This window comes from Hemicordylus capensis, chromosome 6 (genome assembly GCF_027244095.1).
Source record: "Hemicordylus capensis ecotype Gifberg chromosome 6, rHemCap1.1.pri, whole genome shotgun sequence".
Classification (NCBI taxonomy): Eukaryota; Metazoa; Chordata; class Lepidosauria; order Squamata; family Cordylidae; genus Hemicordylus; species Hemicordylus capensis.
The window spans coordinates 26,972,900-26,990,347 of NC_069662.1; the positions used below are offsets into that span (position 1 = coordinate 26,972,900).

Consider the following 17,448-nt stretch of genomic DNA (forward strand, 5'->3'; position numbering starts at 1 on the left):
TTCAAACTGGCTTTAGAGAAGGCTATGGGTTTGAGATGGCCTTGGTCATCCTGATAGCTATACTTTGCCAGAGAATTGACTGTGAGAATACAACAAATGAGTAAAAGTAAAATGAGGAAATGAAATATGATAATGTTGACCAGTATACAAACAATGTTTTAAAATTTTCAATAGATTATATAAATATTCCTACGAGAAAAATGCTTAGATTGAATGCCTGTCCTTGATTATATGTAGAAAAGGATGCTTGTTCTTTAACACTATAGTACTTGTGGCCAAACCCAATCAGTTGTTTTATGGAGATAGTAAGGTTCTCCACACAAGCAGTGCAGACAGCCATGAGGGGGGTTGTGGGGAGAGAGGGCTTAACCTGCTCTCCCTGCAGACGAGCTGGGAGCTTGCCCTGGGTGGCCAGATGGGCCACCCACATGATTACTGGCTCCATCATAGTGTGGGTTGGGGCGGCAGGGATTGGGGGCCTCCTGGGCCCAACAATGCCAAGAGGCTTGTTGTAGCCTCCCAGTTGGGGGTGTCCTCATGAGTTGCCGCGGCGACACATCATACAATAATTGGGGTTAGCAGAGCCCTTGCTCTGCTAACCTCGTTTAAGGGAAGGTGCATTTAGGGAGACTTGCTCCTGGGAGCTGCACAACTCCCTTTGCAGGACACGACCAGGCAAAACCGGGCTTGGCTGCTTTAGCCCAGTTTTTCCTGGTTGAGAGAATTGCCTCAGTATTTCTTAGAAGTTAACATTTTGTTTTCAGCCTACATGATGGATCTCTGTGCTGGAGAGGAGAGCTGGTCTTGTAGTAGCAAGCATGACTTGTCCCCTTAGCTAAGCAGGGTCCACCTTGGTTGCATATGAATGGGAGACTTGATGTGTGAGCATTGTAAGATATTCCCCTTAGGGGATAGAGCCACTCTGGGAAGGTTCCAAGTTCCCTCCCTGGTATCTCCATGATAGGGCTGAGCAAGATCCCTGCCAGCAAACTTGGAGAAGCCACTGCCAGTCTGTGTAGACAATTCTGAGCTAGATGGAACAGTGGTCTGACTCAGTGTATGCAGGCATGGCCCATGAATGTGCCTCCCGGGGGTGGCGAGCGGCATCTTTAAGTGTAAATGGAGCTGGTGCTCCATGCCACCCAGCAGCCCCTGCAGTGGAGAATCGCCTCCACCATTCACCTGACTGCTGGCAGGGGCTCGCCTCTGTGGGAGCCAGGTGAGTGGTGGAGGCAATTCCCTGCTGCGGGGGCTACTGGGCTGCACAGAGCACTGGCTCCTTTTACACTTAAAGAAACTGCGCGCCCCCTCCCCGAGGCGCATTCATGGGCCACGTCTGAGTGTATGGCAGCTTCCTATATCCCTATGTAAGTCGTTCCCTACTCTAGCACTTTAGTGGGGAATGGCTATCAGAACATAGAGGTTTAAATTCCTTCCTTGATTGTTTAATTCCTTCCTTGATCTTGGAAGTATAGACTAGCAGTTCCTTTTTTCCCCCTTTCAGAAACACAATAATGAAATAGATTAGGGTTCAATAGTACTGTCAAGGATGTCCTCAATGGGGATCCTGGAGAGTCCTCAGTGGAGAAGCCAATGATAAGCAGGAACCCCACATGATGCTATGGAACACACAAGAATGCACCCATGGAAGACCCCGTCCCAGAAACTCCAGGCCTAGCTCCCACTGGGGAACCATTAGCACACACAAATACCCAGACCTCCAGAAACCTCTTCATTGTTGAATCAGGGCCTTGATGCACTAACAGTGGCAGAGTGCCAGGCTTCAGGAGAAGTCTTTCTGTGAGAAAAAATGGGCACCTCAAGAGGAGGATACACAAGCCTTCTTTCCTGGGGAGGATGGGTAGTCCCAGAATAACAAAATTTGTGTAGTACAAGAACATTTGCTTTTCTCCTGGTGTAAAATAAGACCTGCACAAAGAAAATGACTGAGAAATAAAGGATTTTATTGAAACTATGAGCAGTCACCAGTAGGCCCTCCCCACAAAAAAGATGGAAAGCCTGTCTTTGGCTTCCAGTGTCAACTAAGAACCTTGATTTCCAGACAATGAGATGAGTTGCAGATATTCAAATAGAAGCACAATTAAAATCCCTAGTACACCTACTGTACATAAAGCACCATGGAATGTAAGTCTGCAGAACTCTGTTCTCCAAAGGAAGCTTTATCTAGAAATGCAAACCTGAAACTCCTCATCGAAACTGTTTGTTTTAATCAGTGGTCAAGGAAAAACCCTTAATGAAGTCATAAATGGAAGAACTCCAGGGAGGGAGAGACCTTCCAAGTGCACACACATACATACTTCTGGATTGCATTATGTTTTGCAGTGCTTTTTCTGTAGCTGTTCCCTTTTGTTCAGCTCAGGCCTCAACACAATAATGTAGCATTTGGGGAAAAAGATGCAACCTAGCAGTCCAGCACTGGAAGCTAAGATAGAGAAGATCTCTACAGCCACCACGTACTTTCCCTTGTTGCTTTGATAGGTTGGAACAAAGGACAACCAAACACTGCAAAAGACCAACATGCTGAAAGTGATTAATTTGGCCTCATTAAAACTGTCAGGTAACATCCTAGCAAGATAAGCTGCAGTGAGGCTGACAATAGCCAGCAAGCCCATATAGCCCAGGACAAAGTAAAACATGGAGGTTGACCTCTCATTACATTCCAGTGTTATTTCTTCAGGTTCTGAATGCATGTCTGCATCTGGGAAGGGAGGTGAGATTGCCAGCCACACTGTACAAATGATTGCTTGAACCAAGGAGCAGGGAAGTACAATGGAGGTGGGCAGCCTTTTGCCCACCCACTTCCTCACCCTGCTTCCGGGCTTGGTGGCCATGAAAGCCAGAACCACTGTGATGGTTTTTGCCAACACACAAGACACAGCCACTGAGAAAATGATGCCAAAAGCAGTTTGTCGGAGCAGGCACACCATCTTCCCAGGTGGGCCAATGAATAACACAGTGCACAGGAAGCAGAGCAGGAGGGAGATGAGGAGAGTGTAGGTGAGGCTCCGGTTGTTGGCTTTGACGATGGGAGTGTTGTGGTGCTTCATAAATGTTCCCAGTACCGAAGCTGTGAACAAAGAAAAGAAGAGTGCCAAGATGGCTAAGCCAATCCCCAAAGGTTCTCCATAAGACAGGAAACTTATTTTCTTAGAAATGCACACATCCTTATCCTTGTTTGGATATTGATCATCTGGGCATTTCAAACAATCACCCATGTCTGAAAATGAAAAGATGAGGTCTCAGTTTCTTTAAGCATTCTATAATTGTTCCACACAAACAAACTGCCCTGTATCCAGTTGTATAAGGGAATTATTATAGAGATGGAATATGAGTGTGTGTGTGGAGGGGTGAGGAATTGCCACTGTTAGTATACCCACTGTGAAGGGAAACACTGGGCCTCTCCACACCAGCAGTGTGGAGAGCCTGCAGGGCTTCTGTGGGGAGAACAGGCTTAGCCGGGTGCCCCCCAATCCCCACCACCCCTACCGGCTCCATGATAGAGCCAGTAACTGTGTGGGAGGCCAATCCAGCCACTCAGGATGGGCTTAATGTTCATGTGCGGGGAAAGCCCAGAAAGCCTGCGCTCCCCGCCAAACCCCATCCAGATCGTACACTACATCACTTACCCTTATGATTTGAAATTTCCCCTTGTGGACATGGGATGCAATCACAACAGCAAAATGGCTTCCCTTCCTGCTTTCTCTTGAAATTACCAGGATGGCAGCTCTCAGTACAGACTGAAAGGGGCAATGCCTAGTTCATCAATGGGGGAAAAAAGATTTTCAGATAATATATTACTGGGATCTTATCTCACCAGTCAATCTACCATTATTTCAGTAATCCAAAAACCTTCAGGTTAAGATGAGAGTTAAGAAGTTTTACATTTTCACTTGTGCTGTAAAAAGAATGGAAATTGCTAGTTAAGGTGCCCATCTTTAAGCTTTAATGTCTTTGTACAGTGTAGTATATGATGATGGCTTTAAAATAAAGCTCCATGCTCCCACACTTTGCCTTGATCAGATATGAATCAGGCAGAAATTCATCAGGGGCATCTCTAGGAAGTGATGCTTCACCTGTTAAATGTCTGCCTGGATGCATCCATCCGCAGCCCAGCATCCAACTGAAAGACCAATGCAAAGCTTGGGCGGATACTTTTGACTTTAAAAGCAATAGCATGTTCAGGCCTTATAATGCTGAAATGTTGAAAACACTCTACATCTTAACAATACTGGCATGACTGTGGCAGTATAACAAGAATTATTATCTTACCATTATAAACATATGGGTTGTTGGCACAACATTTCTAGTAATGGCTTGAGTTTCTAGTAAGCACATAGCAACCAACAGGTTGCTGGTGCTTTCCTATGTCTTTTTGGTAGCAGAGTGTATCCCCCCCCCCTTTATAACAAAGTGTTAAGAAAATCGTGCTTCTCAGTAGGGGTGTGAATGGAACCAATTCCTGCAGTTCAGTTCAAGCTTGAGCTGAATTCAAACAGACTGCCGGACTGCAAGCTGGTTTGAGTCGAACCGGCCCCCAGTTTGGTCTGAGTGTTGAACTTTGCCAAACCGGTTAGGAACCTATTCAGCAGTTCAAGGAGGCATGCTTGTAAAGGGGAATCCATTGAGGAGTCTACATTACAAGCAAAGGAGGGGGAAAACTGCTTACCTTAAAATGAATCATAATCAGGCAACAAGAAGGCACCTGTACTCGGAACTGGCAGTGGTGGCGGCATCACGGCTCCTCCAAACTCTCCAGACCAGGACTGGCACTCAAGCATGGTCTGGTTCTGGCACCAGAACTGGGCTGCACTGGAGTGCCGGGCACAGTCTGGAGAGTTCAGCGGACCAGTGCCACCTACACCTTGCCATGCCACCAACTCCGAGTAAAGGTGCCCATTCTCTGCCCCATTAGGGGGGTGTTGTTGTTGTTTAAGATAGGTAGGGTTCCCAACTTTGCTTGTAAAGGGAATCCTGACCAGATTCCCTTTTACAAGCATGTGTATGTCATATTGCGCACAATTCGAATTATTCACAATTCGCATTTGAACCGGCATCCTCCACTGTGCAAATTCAAATTATTCCTCTGTGGAAAATTTTTGAGAGGTGAGGAATGGGGATTTGGGGAATAATTCTCCAAAATACTCTCATTCCCTCTAGGTGAAGAATAATAGAAGAAATTCGAATTGGAGAATATTCTTTTTCAAGTCTACATTGTACAGAATGCAGGCCATATGAAGAGACGTTTCCAAAAGCAACTGAGTCAGTCTGTGCTTCCCTAGTCAAGGCTAAAGATTCCCATTATAAAGATAGGGAGGGGAAAGGACACAACTGTGATCATGTGGTTTCATGTCTGCTTTTCAACTTTTACTTCTCATACTTTACCATTTTCCCACAGATCCGATAAAAAAACTGACACAGTTGTTGAGCAGGCGATTCTGAGTGTAACAATGTCCATTCTGGTACAAATAGTGGAAGCAGAAAACTTTGAAAATCCTCAAAAAGTTGGCAGGGGTGGGGGTGGGGGTCAGGTGAAATAACATGTCGGAATGCTGTTTTTCCTCTCCACCCTTAATACACAGGCACTCCTATGCCTGTGTAACTACAAAGGAGAGAGGAAGATCCATTGTATAGAAGAATTTTAACAGTTTATCTTAAATTCCTGTTATTGCTTTGTTTTTCTTGATTAACACTTTATTGAAAGCTGAAATGTGTGACTTGGGTTCTATCTTTTCTCCCAGATTAATATCCAAACTGGCTGTGGTTTGTATTGGCCACCCTTGCACAAGTAAAATGTCATCTTTGGGTTTAGTTTCACTCAACTTGTACAACATTCTATCAAAAGATGTTAAGCAGTCCTTCCATGAGCAGAAGATACCAGAAGTTCATACCTTTGGATCCAACAGTCATTGTTTTGCAGGGGCACTGTCTAATATGATTCACTTTGCACATTGGGAAAAGGCTGTCTACAATTATCTGCATTCTCCCCCTACCTGGTTAAACCAACTGTGCCATACAATGAGATCCCCATTGATGGTAAATGCTTCAGCTGGAGGAGCCTGGGGATCCAGTCTTCCAACTTTCACTCTATGAAAGGTCTGGTTTGGGAAAGTGACCCAGTTCATAATATCAAATCCAGCTATCAATTCCCCATTCTGCTCAAAAGTGACCTCATCCCCAGCACTGTTGTTAAATGAGAGTGTTTTCAGAAAGCGGTGCAGCTAGTTTGAAAAGAGAGAGAACATAGTTTGCAAGAAGAGGTACATGGGTAGCATGACGTTGAGTTGCATTAAGTTGAGCTGAGTCAAAGCACTGGCCTATCTAGTTCTCCAGCAGCAGTTCTCCAATGGCTCATTCAGAGGCATTTCCCATCTGTTCTGTATGAAATGCTGTAACTGGAAATTCAGAGATATACCTGGTCCTTCTGCATCCAAAGGTGATATACTTCTGAATGAACATAATATGAGAACATCCTTGCTGGATCAGAATCAAGGCCTATCTAGTCCACCACTCTCCCACAGTGGCCCACCAGATGCTTCTGGGACGGGCATGCCCCTTCTCCTGCTGTTGCTCCAATTCAACTAGTATCCTTTGAAACTGGAGGCAGCCTGTTTCATTCACTCATTTATTTGTTTGTTTATTACATTCATATACCTCTCCATCCAAATGGCTCTGAGCGGTGCACAGCAGCAAAAACAAAGCCCGTGTTGGTCAGTATAAAAACAATCAATACAAAACAATTTTTAAAACAGTTTAAAAACTGTTAAAAACAATTTACGAACTGTGGCAGGCTAAACACATAGGTTTTAAGGGCTCTCCTGAAGGCCAATAAAGAATTCAAACTACAGATTTCTGCCGGGAGTGCATTCCAAAGCCCAGGGGCAGCTACAGAGAAGGCCCACCTATGAGTCACCACCAGATGTACCAGTGATAACCAGAGGTGGACCTCCTCAGATGACCTTAACGTGCAGTGGGGATCTTGTAGAAAATGGCACCCTCTAAGGTCACTCAGACCTAAGCCACTCAGGGCTGTAAAGGTAATAACCAGCACTTTGTATTTTGCCTAGAAACATATAGGCAACCAGTGCAACTGTTTTAAAACAGGTATAATATGGTCTCTCTGCATGACCCCAGAGACCAGTCTAGCTGCCGCATTTTGAACTGAAGTTTCTGAACTATGTACAAAAGCAACCCCACATAGAGCGCATTGCAATAGTCAAGTCTGGAGGTTATCAGCTGATGCACCACTCTTTTGAGGCCATTCTCTTCAAGGAATGGGTGCAGCTGTTGAATCAGCCAAAGCACATGGAAAGCACTACTGGCCATAGCCTCCACTTGAGATACCAGGGTGAGGACTGGAACCAAGAGTACTCCCAAACTGAGTACCTGTTCCTTCCAAGGGAGTGTAATCCTGTCCAGCACAGGAAGATGTAATGCATCCCTCAAATTCTGAACCCTCACAATGAGCACCTCCATCTTGCTTGGATTCAGTTTTAATTTGTTATCCCTCATCCAGCCCATTACTGCCTGTAGACAGGAATTTAGGGAATGAATGCCATTTCCTGATGGTGATGATGACAAGGAGAAATAGATTTGAGTGTCATCAGCATACTGTTAACACCCTGGACCAAATCTCCTGATGACATCACCCAGCAGTTCCTGGTAGATATTAAAAAGCAATGGTAACAGAATGGAGCCCTGAGGGACTCCATATAACAGCTTCTGTTTTGAGGAGTAACTTTTTACCAAGCTCTACCATCCAGATTCTACCTGAGAGATAGAAGTGGAACCATGCAAAGCAGTGCCCCATATCCCCAACTCCCCCAGGCAATACAGTAGGATAATGGTCTATGGTATCAAATGTCACCGAGAGATCCAGAAGAACCTACAAAGCCACACTCCCTGTGTCAATTCCCCTCTACAGGTCATCCATCAGGCCGACCAAGGCTGTCTCAACCTCGTAGCCAGCTCTAAAGCCAGTTTGAAATGGGTCTAGATAACAAGTTTCCTCCAAAAATGCCTGGAGCTGGTCAGCCACCACTCACTCAATCACCCTGCCCAACCATGGGAGATTGGCCTATAACTATCCATTGCTAAAGGATCCAGGGAAGGCTTCTTTAAGAGTGGTCCAATCATTGCCTCCTTCAGACAAGGAGGCATCCTACCCTCCCTCAGCGATGCATTTATGATATTAACTAGGCCACCTCCAACAATCTCCCTGCTAGATAGAAGCAGCCAAGTTGGGCAAGGATCCAGAGAGCAAGTGGTAGGTTGCACCACCCCAAGCAGCTTATCCAGATCCTCAGAAATCCTATAACCATCAAGGCATCAAGTCTATCAGTCATTGACAGACCTAGGCAGCTCAGCCTGCAATCATGGGTTTTAAATAATTTGAGATGAACATGTATACCTCTAGTATGATCTAGTAAATGTTCCCTTGAGCCATTGCCCATACAGGATGCTGGTGCTTGTACCATGGAACGTTCAGTGGAAACAAGGGCTGACATGATACACAGTGCTAATACTGAAGGGAGGTACTGCAGGACTGCTGCTGTGGGCATGGAAGCAGCAGCACAGGTACAGTGCTGGTTGTGCTACCATTGTTACCATAGTTTCCCCCATTTGTCACAATGAGAGAAACTATGATGATGCTGGGAGCACAACCAGCATCCTCTGCTGTGCCCCAGAAGCAGTGCTGTAATCCCTTTGTGTCACCACTAGCATACTAGCATTGTTTGCCATGTCAGCCAATGGAAGTGCCTTAATCTGTTTTAATAAGTTGCACAAGTGCCTTGTCGCACAAATCTCCCAGGGCTCACTTTCCAGTGCACAGCAGTCCTGGTAGGTCAGTAACCTGGTGGATCAGCCCATCATGTCAGCCAGTGCAGTTGTTCACACAACGAAAAACTGGGTAGGGCATCCTACCCAGCTTTCATACCCACCATTTGACCAAAGTAGTAGGAAAAGCTGTGCTATTCAGCACTGGTCTCCCATACAATCACTTCTCCCTCCTCCTACCTAGTTGTTTGCTCCCACACAAGCAAACAGGAACATCACAGCTCCCAAACCTGGATAGGACACGTCCTACTCAGGTTTTGGTTGTGTGAACAGTCTCGGTATGTTTAATCTGAGGTGGCAGGAAAGCAATTAAAGAATGGAATGTCCATTTAGAAGTAAGAAACTACAGGAGCAAGCACTGCAAAATACTAAATTCCAGACAAAAATAGAAGTAGAATATACTAATTGAAAGAGCAAGAAAGTGGCCTTTTTAGTTGGTGGTGAGAGGAAGGACTCTCAGAGGGCAAGCTCATGAAAAACTGCTGGGGAAATGTTTTTCTGTACACACCTTTAAAAAAAACATTCACAGATATTTTTGCCTGATGGGGCCGTTACCTGCCAAGTTTGATGATCCTGAAGATTCAGTATCCTTCCATTCAACATTGCTCTGTGTTTGGATTGGCGTGCCTGCATGGCATGTAATGCATATGCCACAGCATAGACAGCATTGTAGATACTATAGGCATGGCCAATCATGTTAATTTCAAAAAAAGCCCCAGGAAGGCTCTCCAGCTTCTCTGCCCCAGTACAGCTCTCTTCAGCTTCCTGACCAACAGATGGATTTGGAAACAGACAGCTGAAAGATTGTTCCCAAAAGTCCCTGATAAAATGGTCTTCTTTTGCCTTGAGAGGGTGTCTGCTCTGAAGAAAATGTTGGAATCCAAATACTTCATTTGAGTGAATGCTGAAGGACAGAGACCCATGAAGGGGCTGTATATCCCAGTTTCTTTGATATAGCAAAGCTGTGAGTTCCACATGAGCTGTTGTAATCCACACTTTACCTTTAGACTCCATTGCCACCCAGTCAATTTCTGGTAGAAACAGCAGCCATCTCAGATGCAAAATGAAAGTTTCATAGACAACCACTGCATTGGCACTGCTATTCATGCAAATGCTATATATTCTTGCCAACCCATTCAAGTCATCAAAAAAGCTACTGAAGAAAATGGGCTTGATTCTTTCTATGAAGGAAAAACAGATGCCCTTCGGGGAAAACATTGCAAGTACGGTTTGAGTAAAACTTTCTCCATTCTCATCATCTTTGGCAAGGACCCCAACCCATGACCACTTGAAATGCAAAAGGAGTTGAAGGATTCCCTTATACTGGTGGGCTTCACTGGGGACCATCTGATAGAAGGAAACAATTTTCTTTTTATCATTCATCACTGGAGCAGAGCTATACGTGAGCTACAAAAAGAAAATATTTGTGGGGAGGGGATGAGGGTAAAAAAAACAGAACTGTTATTATTAATCTATTTACACACAGTCTACCAGGTTTTATTGACTGGATTTGGTACTTCAGTTATTGAGCCCTTTACAAGGGTCTAGGATAACTAAAGAAGAATTAAAGATACCATCGTAGTATTTGTGCTGTCCCGAGTAGTGTGGCCTTCTGTAGTTGATGTGTTGTAATTTTATTGATGCCCAGGGTGTCAAGATGGTGTTCAAGTTCTTTTGGTACTGCACCAAGGGCAACAACAACTATTGGCACCACTATTGTTTTCTTTTCCCAGAGCTGCTCAATTTCAATCTAAAGGGCCTTGTATTTGGTTATTTTCTCCAATCGTTTTTTGTCAGCTTGTCTATCCCTGGGATTGCAGTATCAATTACCAGAATCTGATTCTTCTTGATGAGTTCCACAAAGTTCCAGTGGATCATTGTAGGAACTTTGTTGTGTCTTTCCTTATAATCAGTCTGCGCGATTTTCTTACCACACACAAGGTGCTCAACCATCTCATCTGCTTACTGTCTTTCTGGGTCATCAATTTTTGCTTTTATAACATTTGTTCATAGTGATTGTTCCTGGGCTGCAAAAATGAGACCTTCCATTTCTTTCTTCAATGTCCCTTTCTTTAACCACTGCCATGTTATACTATTGTTGACTTTTGATTGTATATAATTAAAGAACTGTCTGTGCAATGATTTGCTGTGCCATTTTTCTTGTTGATTCATCATCTGCTGTTTTTTGTATTCATCCTTTGATTCCTTTGTTTTCAACAGACCTGTCTTACTAACTCCCTGTAGCAGTTATTAACTACAGAAATCTGGGTCTTATCAATTTTTGATAAGAAATCTGGATCTTATCCATTATTATTATTATTGTTGTTGTTGTTGTTGTTAACATTTATATACCACCCTATCCAAATGGCTCTGGGTGTTGTACAACAACAAAAACAAAACCCACAAATCAATCGTCTTAAAAACAATCATTACAAACAATATAAAGACAACATAAAATCTGCTTTAAAACAATCATTACATTACTGTTACTGAATTATACTGTTCCTAATTTATAATTATTCTCAGATAATTGAGTTTGATCCATATTGTGATGTGTGTTTTAAGTAAATATTTGTGTACAAGGAAGAATCAATGACACAAATGTTGCAGCAGCTTAGGAGGGTGAAGCAAGAGCTCTGCCCTTACAAGAAGCTGGTAAACTAGCTGCACTCAAGACTTGCCTTGCAGCACAAAGTGAGGGGGGGGTGTTGTTTTTGCTATTCCCCCTCCCCACAAAAGTCCTTTTCATTATCAGAAATATGTCCCTGAAGGTTGTGCAACTCTCAGGGATATATTCCTGGAAATAAAAAGGGTTTGTGCAGGGAGGTGAGATAAACAAATATTGCATCTCCATCCTGCCTCCCTTGTGCTGCACTCTGAGGCAAGCTTTGAGCACTGCTAGTTTACCATCTCCTTGCATAAGCCCCTCCTAAGCCTGCATAACATGTCGGCCAAATCTCTCTCTCTCCTCCCCTGCCCCAAATTCTGAAATATGACAGAATGCTAGTGGAAAGCTAGAGGAAATACAGTAAAGAGCTGTAGACTAAAACACTTATTTTCAGTTAATTGAAAATGTAGTTTTTCACCATATGTATGCCTGTACAATGTTCTTTGGTAAATCTCTCATTCTCTGATGTCAGCCACAATTATTACATAACTGCATCCCCTCACCCTGACATATACACAAAATACACAACACAGAGACTGAAAGAAATAATCTAGTGTTAAAATTTAGCCAGATTAAAGAAGCAAGTATATTTTTTGTCATATTCTAAGCCTCTCCTCCCCCTCCATTATTAGCTGCTTATCAGTTAGCCAGGTTAGGGCACACCCCTCTGTATGCACCTAAATGAACTTGCTTGCTTCTTTATGCCTCTTTGTTCTGAAAGAGAATAGGTTTGTATCCAGCTAGGAAAATGGGGGTGAACCTAGAACTATTTTCAAATTAATTTGTGCACCTTCCTCATCAAATGCCACTGTGGGCCAGTAATGTTGGAAGTATGATAGTTTTTGCATTTTCATAAGTTTTTCTTCATTTTTCCTTTTAATGCTATATAAAACCAAATTTCCTTAAATAAAAACAATTTTATGTTTTCACTTTAATTTTCTTATTAAAATAACAAAATTTCAAAATTGAAAAAGAACAAGAAAATCCATGCATTATAAATATATCCCATTAAAATACTTAATTGCAAAACATTTGTTTGAATAAGCAGGAAATATTACACACAATCATCACCTTTAGTGCATGATATATCCATAACTAATGAGCACTTCAAACCAGCCATATATTTTACAGTAAATTGATTATCTATTCCTGTGTTTAAAAATCAATTTTATTTCTACATATGTTCCTGCCTTCCCAAAAGTTAAGTTTTAGAAATTTGAGCCAGGACCAACATTTCACTTTCCATTATATAATAGCTTATTTTCCATTATTTTCATACTGAGCAAAAAATTTCAGCAGCCATATAAAAGATGGTATGTTACTTCTATTATGTGTTGGGCTGAAATCATGTTTTGATTCTAGAATTTTTGTGTCAAGGATCATAACCGGGCTAAGTGAGCTTATCCCGGTTTGGGGTGGTCGTGTGCAGCACCGGGAGAAATGCAGATCCCGGCTGCTAGCCCTCTGAAGTACTCCTCCCCTAAAATGAGATTCGTGGAGAGAGCGTTCCACTAACCTCATTCTTTTGATCATGAGTCACTGCAGCGCAGCTCCACATCACAGTGACTCATGAGGAGACTGACAACCAGGAGGCTATAACAAGCCTCCCGGCCTTGGGAGTCTCCCAAGAATGCCCCGTGTACTCATGCAGGGCTTTCTGGGACTTCTGGGGGCCAGGAGGCCCCTGATTGCCACTACCCCTACCAGCTCCATGACGGAGCTGGCAATCTTGTGGGTGGCCAATCCGGCCACCCAGGGCTAGGCAGATGCTCATGTGCGGGGAGAGTGGGCTTGACACACTCTCCCTACCAAACCCCATCTGGCTCTCCACACTGCTCATGTGGAGAGCCTCAATATTTTCTCCTAGAGACCTAAAAGGCCTAGTTGAAGACAGATCATCCTGGACAGAATATGTCTATGTGGTCACTAAGAGTTGACACCGATTTGACAGCACTTAATCCAATCAATCAATCAATCAATCAATCAATCAATCAATCACTGCATCTCCATCAGCTTGGGATACTTTAGAATATTTCTACTAAATATCTTGATGATTAAGACATTTTACATGACAAACCTGTATATTGGGAGTTATGTGCATGGACCCCCGCCCTTCTTACTGCTTTGGCTAATGTGGCTATGTAATGTGTGTGTTATTCTTTTTGTTTTCTTTTGTTATTAAGGATGTTCTTAAAGAATTAAAGGGGGGTTAATTAAACATTTGAATGACTTGGGACAATTAGATGGTGGTACATGATTGAGGGTTATTGTTTTTAATATAAATATGGGGCTCTATGAGGATCCAGAGAAGAAGTAGAAAGAGGGTCGTTAAAAGAATAACCCTGCTATCATTATCTTCTCCATCTCAAACTTATACATGCAGATTGACACTGTAGACAGTCACAGTTATGCACACAGAGAATGCCACTTATCTGTGTGGATGCTCAAAGTTGTGCCATCTATTTTTGCTCTCACACTTGCACAAGTGCTGAACTCTGCACTAAATTTTGGAAATGGCTATAGAATTAGACTTAGTTACCCAACGTCCTTTAAAATAGGAAAGTTGTTGCATCAACACAGATATGGAATCTCAAACAGCAAATAACTGCAAAAGCATAACCCTTTTATAAAATGCCATTGCTTTTTATCTGCACACCTCGTGTACAAGTCTGCAACTTAATCTCAAACCTCCTTCTCTATCTCCTTGCCACAAAGTCTAATTTGGCAAGTGTGAACAATTTATTGCTTCTGCATAGTGCAACTGTATGTCATACCTGTGGAACTTTGTAGATGCCCAGGATGTTTGCCATGAGTAGGGAGGTTTCAGAGTAAAGCCCACCAATGATGGATAGAAGTTTATTTTGGATGCCACACTTGTAGTTGGGGATACATTTTCGGTTCATGGTGAGAAGTTTCATTGTGGCATGGTAGGTCCATATTGCATTGAAGTAGCTTTCGTAGATCTGAACTCCCAAAGTGACATTGGGCAAAATCTGGTCATTTTCATTGATCTCCTTTACAGCATACAGAAAGGCTAGGATATGTTGGTAGTTTTTAGTCAGTACACTACAACAAAAAAATTATGTGTTATCAACCAGGACATTCTGCAGTTAGTCAAATAATTCAAAAGAGTTGTGCTCCTCCAGTAGCAAATATTCCAGGTTATAGAATTCACTACGTTATCTCATTTAGATATACTGTGTATAAAATACTGTTCTACTAAATTGGGTATTATCACTTTGTGGACTGCTCCTAAATGTATGTGGGTAAATGGTCTGAATTCTTTCTGTAAGAAGCAATTGGGGACTCAAATAAAAGATAATATCATTTTAGATGGACAGGTGGCATGAGGCATAGGGAGCTGAATTTTAAGGCACGTTTTGGTTTATTGAGGAGCCTCTTTGTTTTCTATTGGGAAATGATTTTGAAGTACAGGAGAGTATGAACTCTCCCCTACTAACCTTCCATTCTTCTAAAAGTGCATTTTAACCAAAGGAATCTTTTAGTTCTTGTTTGTAAGATGCTGGCAATGTATACTACCAACTTTGTATTTTGCACCATGAACGTGATTTTGATAGATATTTGAGTTTTAATGCTGTGCTCGGATGGTTTGTCTACTCCAGTAAAAGGTGGTGACATGCCATAGGAACCTGCATATATCTCCTTACAGCTTGAACTATTTGTTTGATAAAGCCTAGAAAGAGAAAATATATGCCCCATTAAGACAAACCCTAGTAATATATGCCCCATTAAGACAAACACCACTGCTAACTGGGCAAAGAGGCACGTTTTACCATGGTGATTCTCTTTATTTAGCAGGGGGAGAGTAACTGGCCCTATCCACCCCCAGCACAGTACTTCCAGTGACTTGCTGGTGTGTGTCTTTTGTTTCTTTTTAGAATGTGAGCCTTTTGGGGACAGGGAGCCATCTTATTTGTTTGTTATTTCTCTTTGTAAACCACCCTGATCCATTTTTTGAAGGCGGTATAGAAATTGAATTAATAATAATAGTAGTAGAAGTAGTAGTAGTAGTAGTAGTAAGAGAAAATAAATATATGCTGCAAGTCAAAATGTCATGATTTCAGCATTTACAATAACTGTTTCCCATTATAGCTTTCTATTGAATCATACTAAGGTCATAGCTCTGTGTAGTACTTCTAAACCAGCTGAAATACCCTTATACAAAACTATGGCCTTGTACAAAACTATGGTGTGGCCACACCTGGAGTACTGCGTACAATTCTGGTTACCACATCTAAAGAAGGACATTGTAGAACTGGAAAAGTTGCAGAAGACGGCAACCAAGATGATCAGGGGCCTAGAGCATCTTCCTTATGAGGCAAGACTACAACACCTGGGGCTTTTTAGTTTAGAAAAAAGATTGCGGGAAGACATGATAGAGGTCTATAAAATCATGCATGGTGTGGAGAAAGTGGTTAGAAAGAAAATTTTCTCCCTCCCACATAACACTAGAACCAAGGGTAATCCCATGAAATTGATTGCCACAAAATTGAGGACCAACAAACAGTACTTTTTCACAGAACGCATAATCAACTTGTGGAATTCTCTGCCACAAGATGTGGCATGAGATGGCTTTAAAGCCTGCATGGCTTTAAGAGGGGTTTGGATAACTTCATGGAGTAAAAGTCTATCAACAGCTACTAGTCAGAGGGCTATAGGCCACCTCCAGCCGCAGAGGCAGGATGCAGGGGAGTAACAGCAGGAGAGAGGGCATGCCCTCAACTCCTGCCTGTAGTCTCCCGGTGGCATCTGGTGGGCCACTGTGTGAAACAGGATGCTGGACTAGATGGGCCATGGGCCTGATCCAGCAGGGTTGTTCTTATGTTCTTATGAAATGACATTCCACCAGGATTGGAGTTTGGGCAGCCCAATGAATATCCTTGAATAAAAACTCTCCTTGAGCCAACAGCATCAGAGGAAGCAGTCACAACAGAAGCATATGCAGGGGAATGGTACAGATATCAAAGCTGACTACCAGAAGGCACCCCAGTGGAGACAAAAAGTGCATGGAATAAGGAGCAAAGGGAGGCTGGAAGCATGAGGAGCTGGGTCCCAGCACAGACAGAAAGGAGGTGGAGGCTCTCATGACTTAAGAACGATTGCTAAGTAGGTTTTGTGACCTCTAAGGAGGGAGGCATGCCTAGGCTTTGCCTCCCCACAAACATCTTACTTCTTGAAAAAGCGATGGTGCTCTGAACACTGCAAATCGTATAGCCAAATCAAATGAGCCGTTTTCTGGTGACAGCAGATCCTAATGCTCCTGCTCTAATATGGGGTCTTTGTGCTTATACCACACCTTACTCTTGTGAATAGTATACTCTTGGTTACATCCCTTCCTTGTGGATAAAAACATGCATCAGTTCCCTACGCTCCCCTTCAGAAACACAATTAGGAAATGGTATGCAGCATAGTAAGCATGATATCAGATACACTCTAGCTTGGAAAATTGGTCATTGCATTCCTGGAACTCCTGGCCTTCTTCGCAATATGATCTTGGTAGTTATAGAGAGGAGTGGGGAAAGACAACTTACAGAGGCTCACTCATCCGTGCTTGATCAGGCAGTTCATTGAAGTTATTCTGCATTCTAGGCATGAGGACAAGAGAAGAAATGCCCCCAATGATGAAGTCACCAGATTGAAAACACCTATGAAAAATAGTGAGCGGATCACCAATTGTGCATTTTATTATTTGAGTCTTGCATGCCATGGGAGGTAGCAACAGCATTAGCAACAGTAATAACAGGGACATTTTCAAGTTGAATTCACACTTAAGGCATAGGCTGCTTGCTTTCCATAGAGTCCTCAAGGGTACACTAGGTTGACTTGAATGGCCATTCACTCTACTTCAATGCTGAGCTGGGACCCATGCTATCACTAAACTATCCAATGTAAAATTGATGGAT

General features: G+C 42.9%; 1 protein-coding gene across 1 annotated transcript; it reads right to left on the bottom strand.

Annotated features, from left to right (window-relative positions):
* Positions 1-2,330: 2,330 nt before the first annotated feature.
* LOC128331016 (vomeronasal type-2 receptor 26-like) lies at positions 2,331-17,129 on the bottom strand. Its single transcript, XM_053264381.1, has 7 exons — positions 17,077-17,129; positions 15,069-15,218; positions 14,299-14,590; positions 9,412-10,263; positions 6,012-6,239; positions 3,648-3,774; positions 2,331-3,238 (listed from the first exon to the last, which is right to left on the bottom strand). Exons 1-7 carry the CDS (start codon positions 17,127-17,129, stop codon positions 2,331-2,333), a joined length of 2,610 nt encoding a protein of 869 aa, XP_053120356.1.
* Positions 17,130-17,448: the final 319 nt, after the last annotated feature.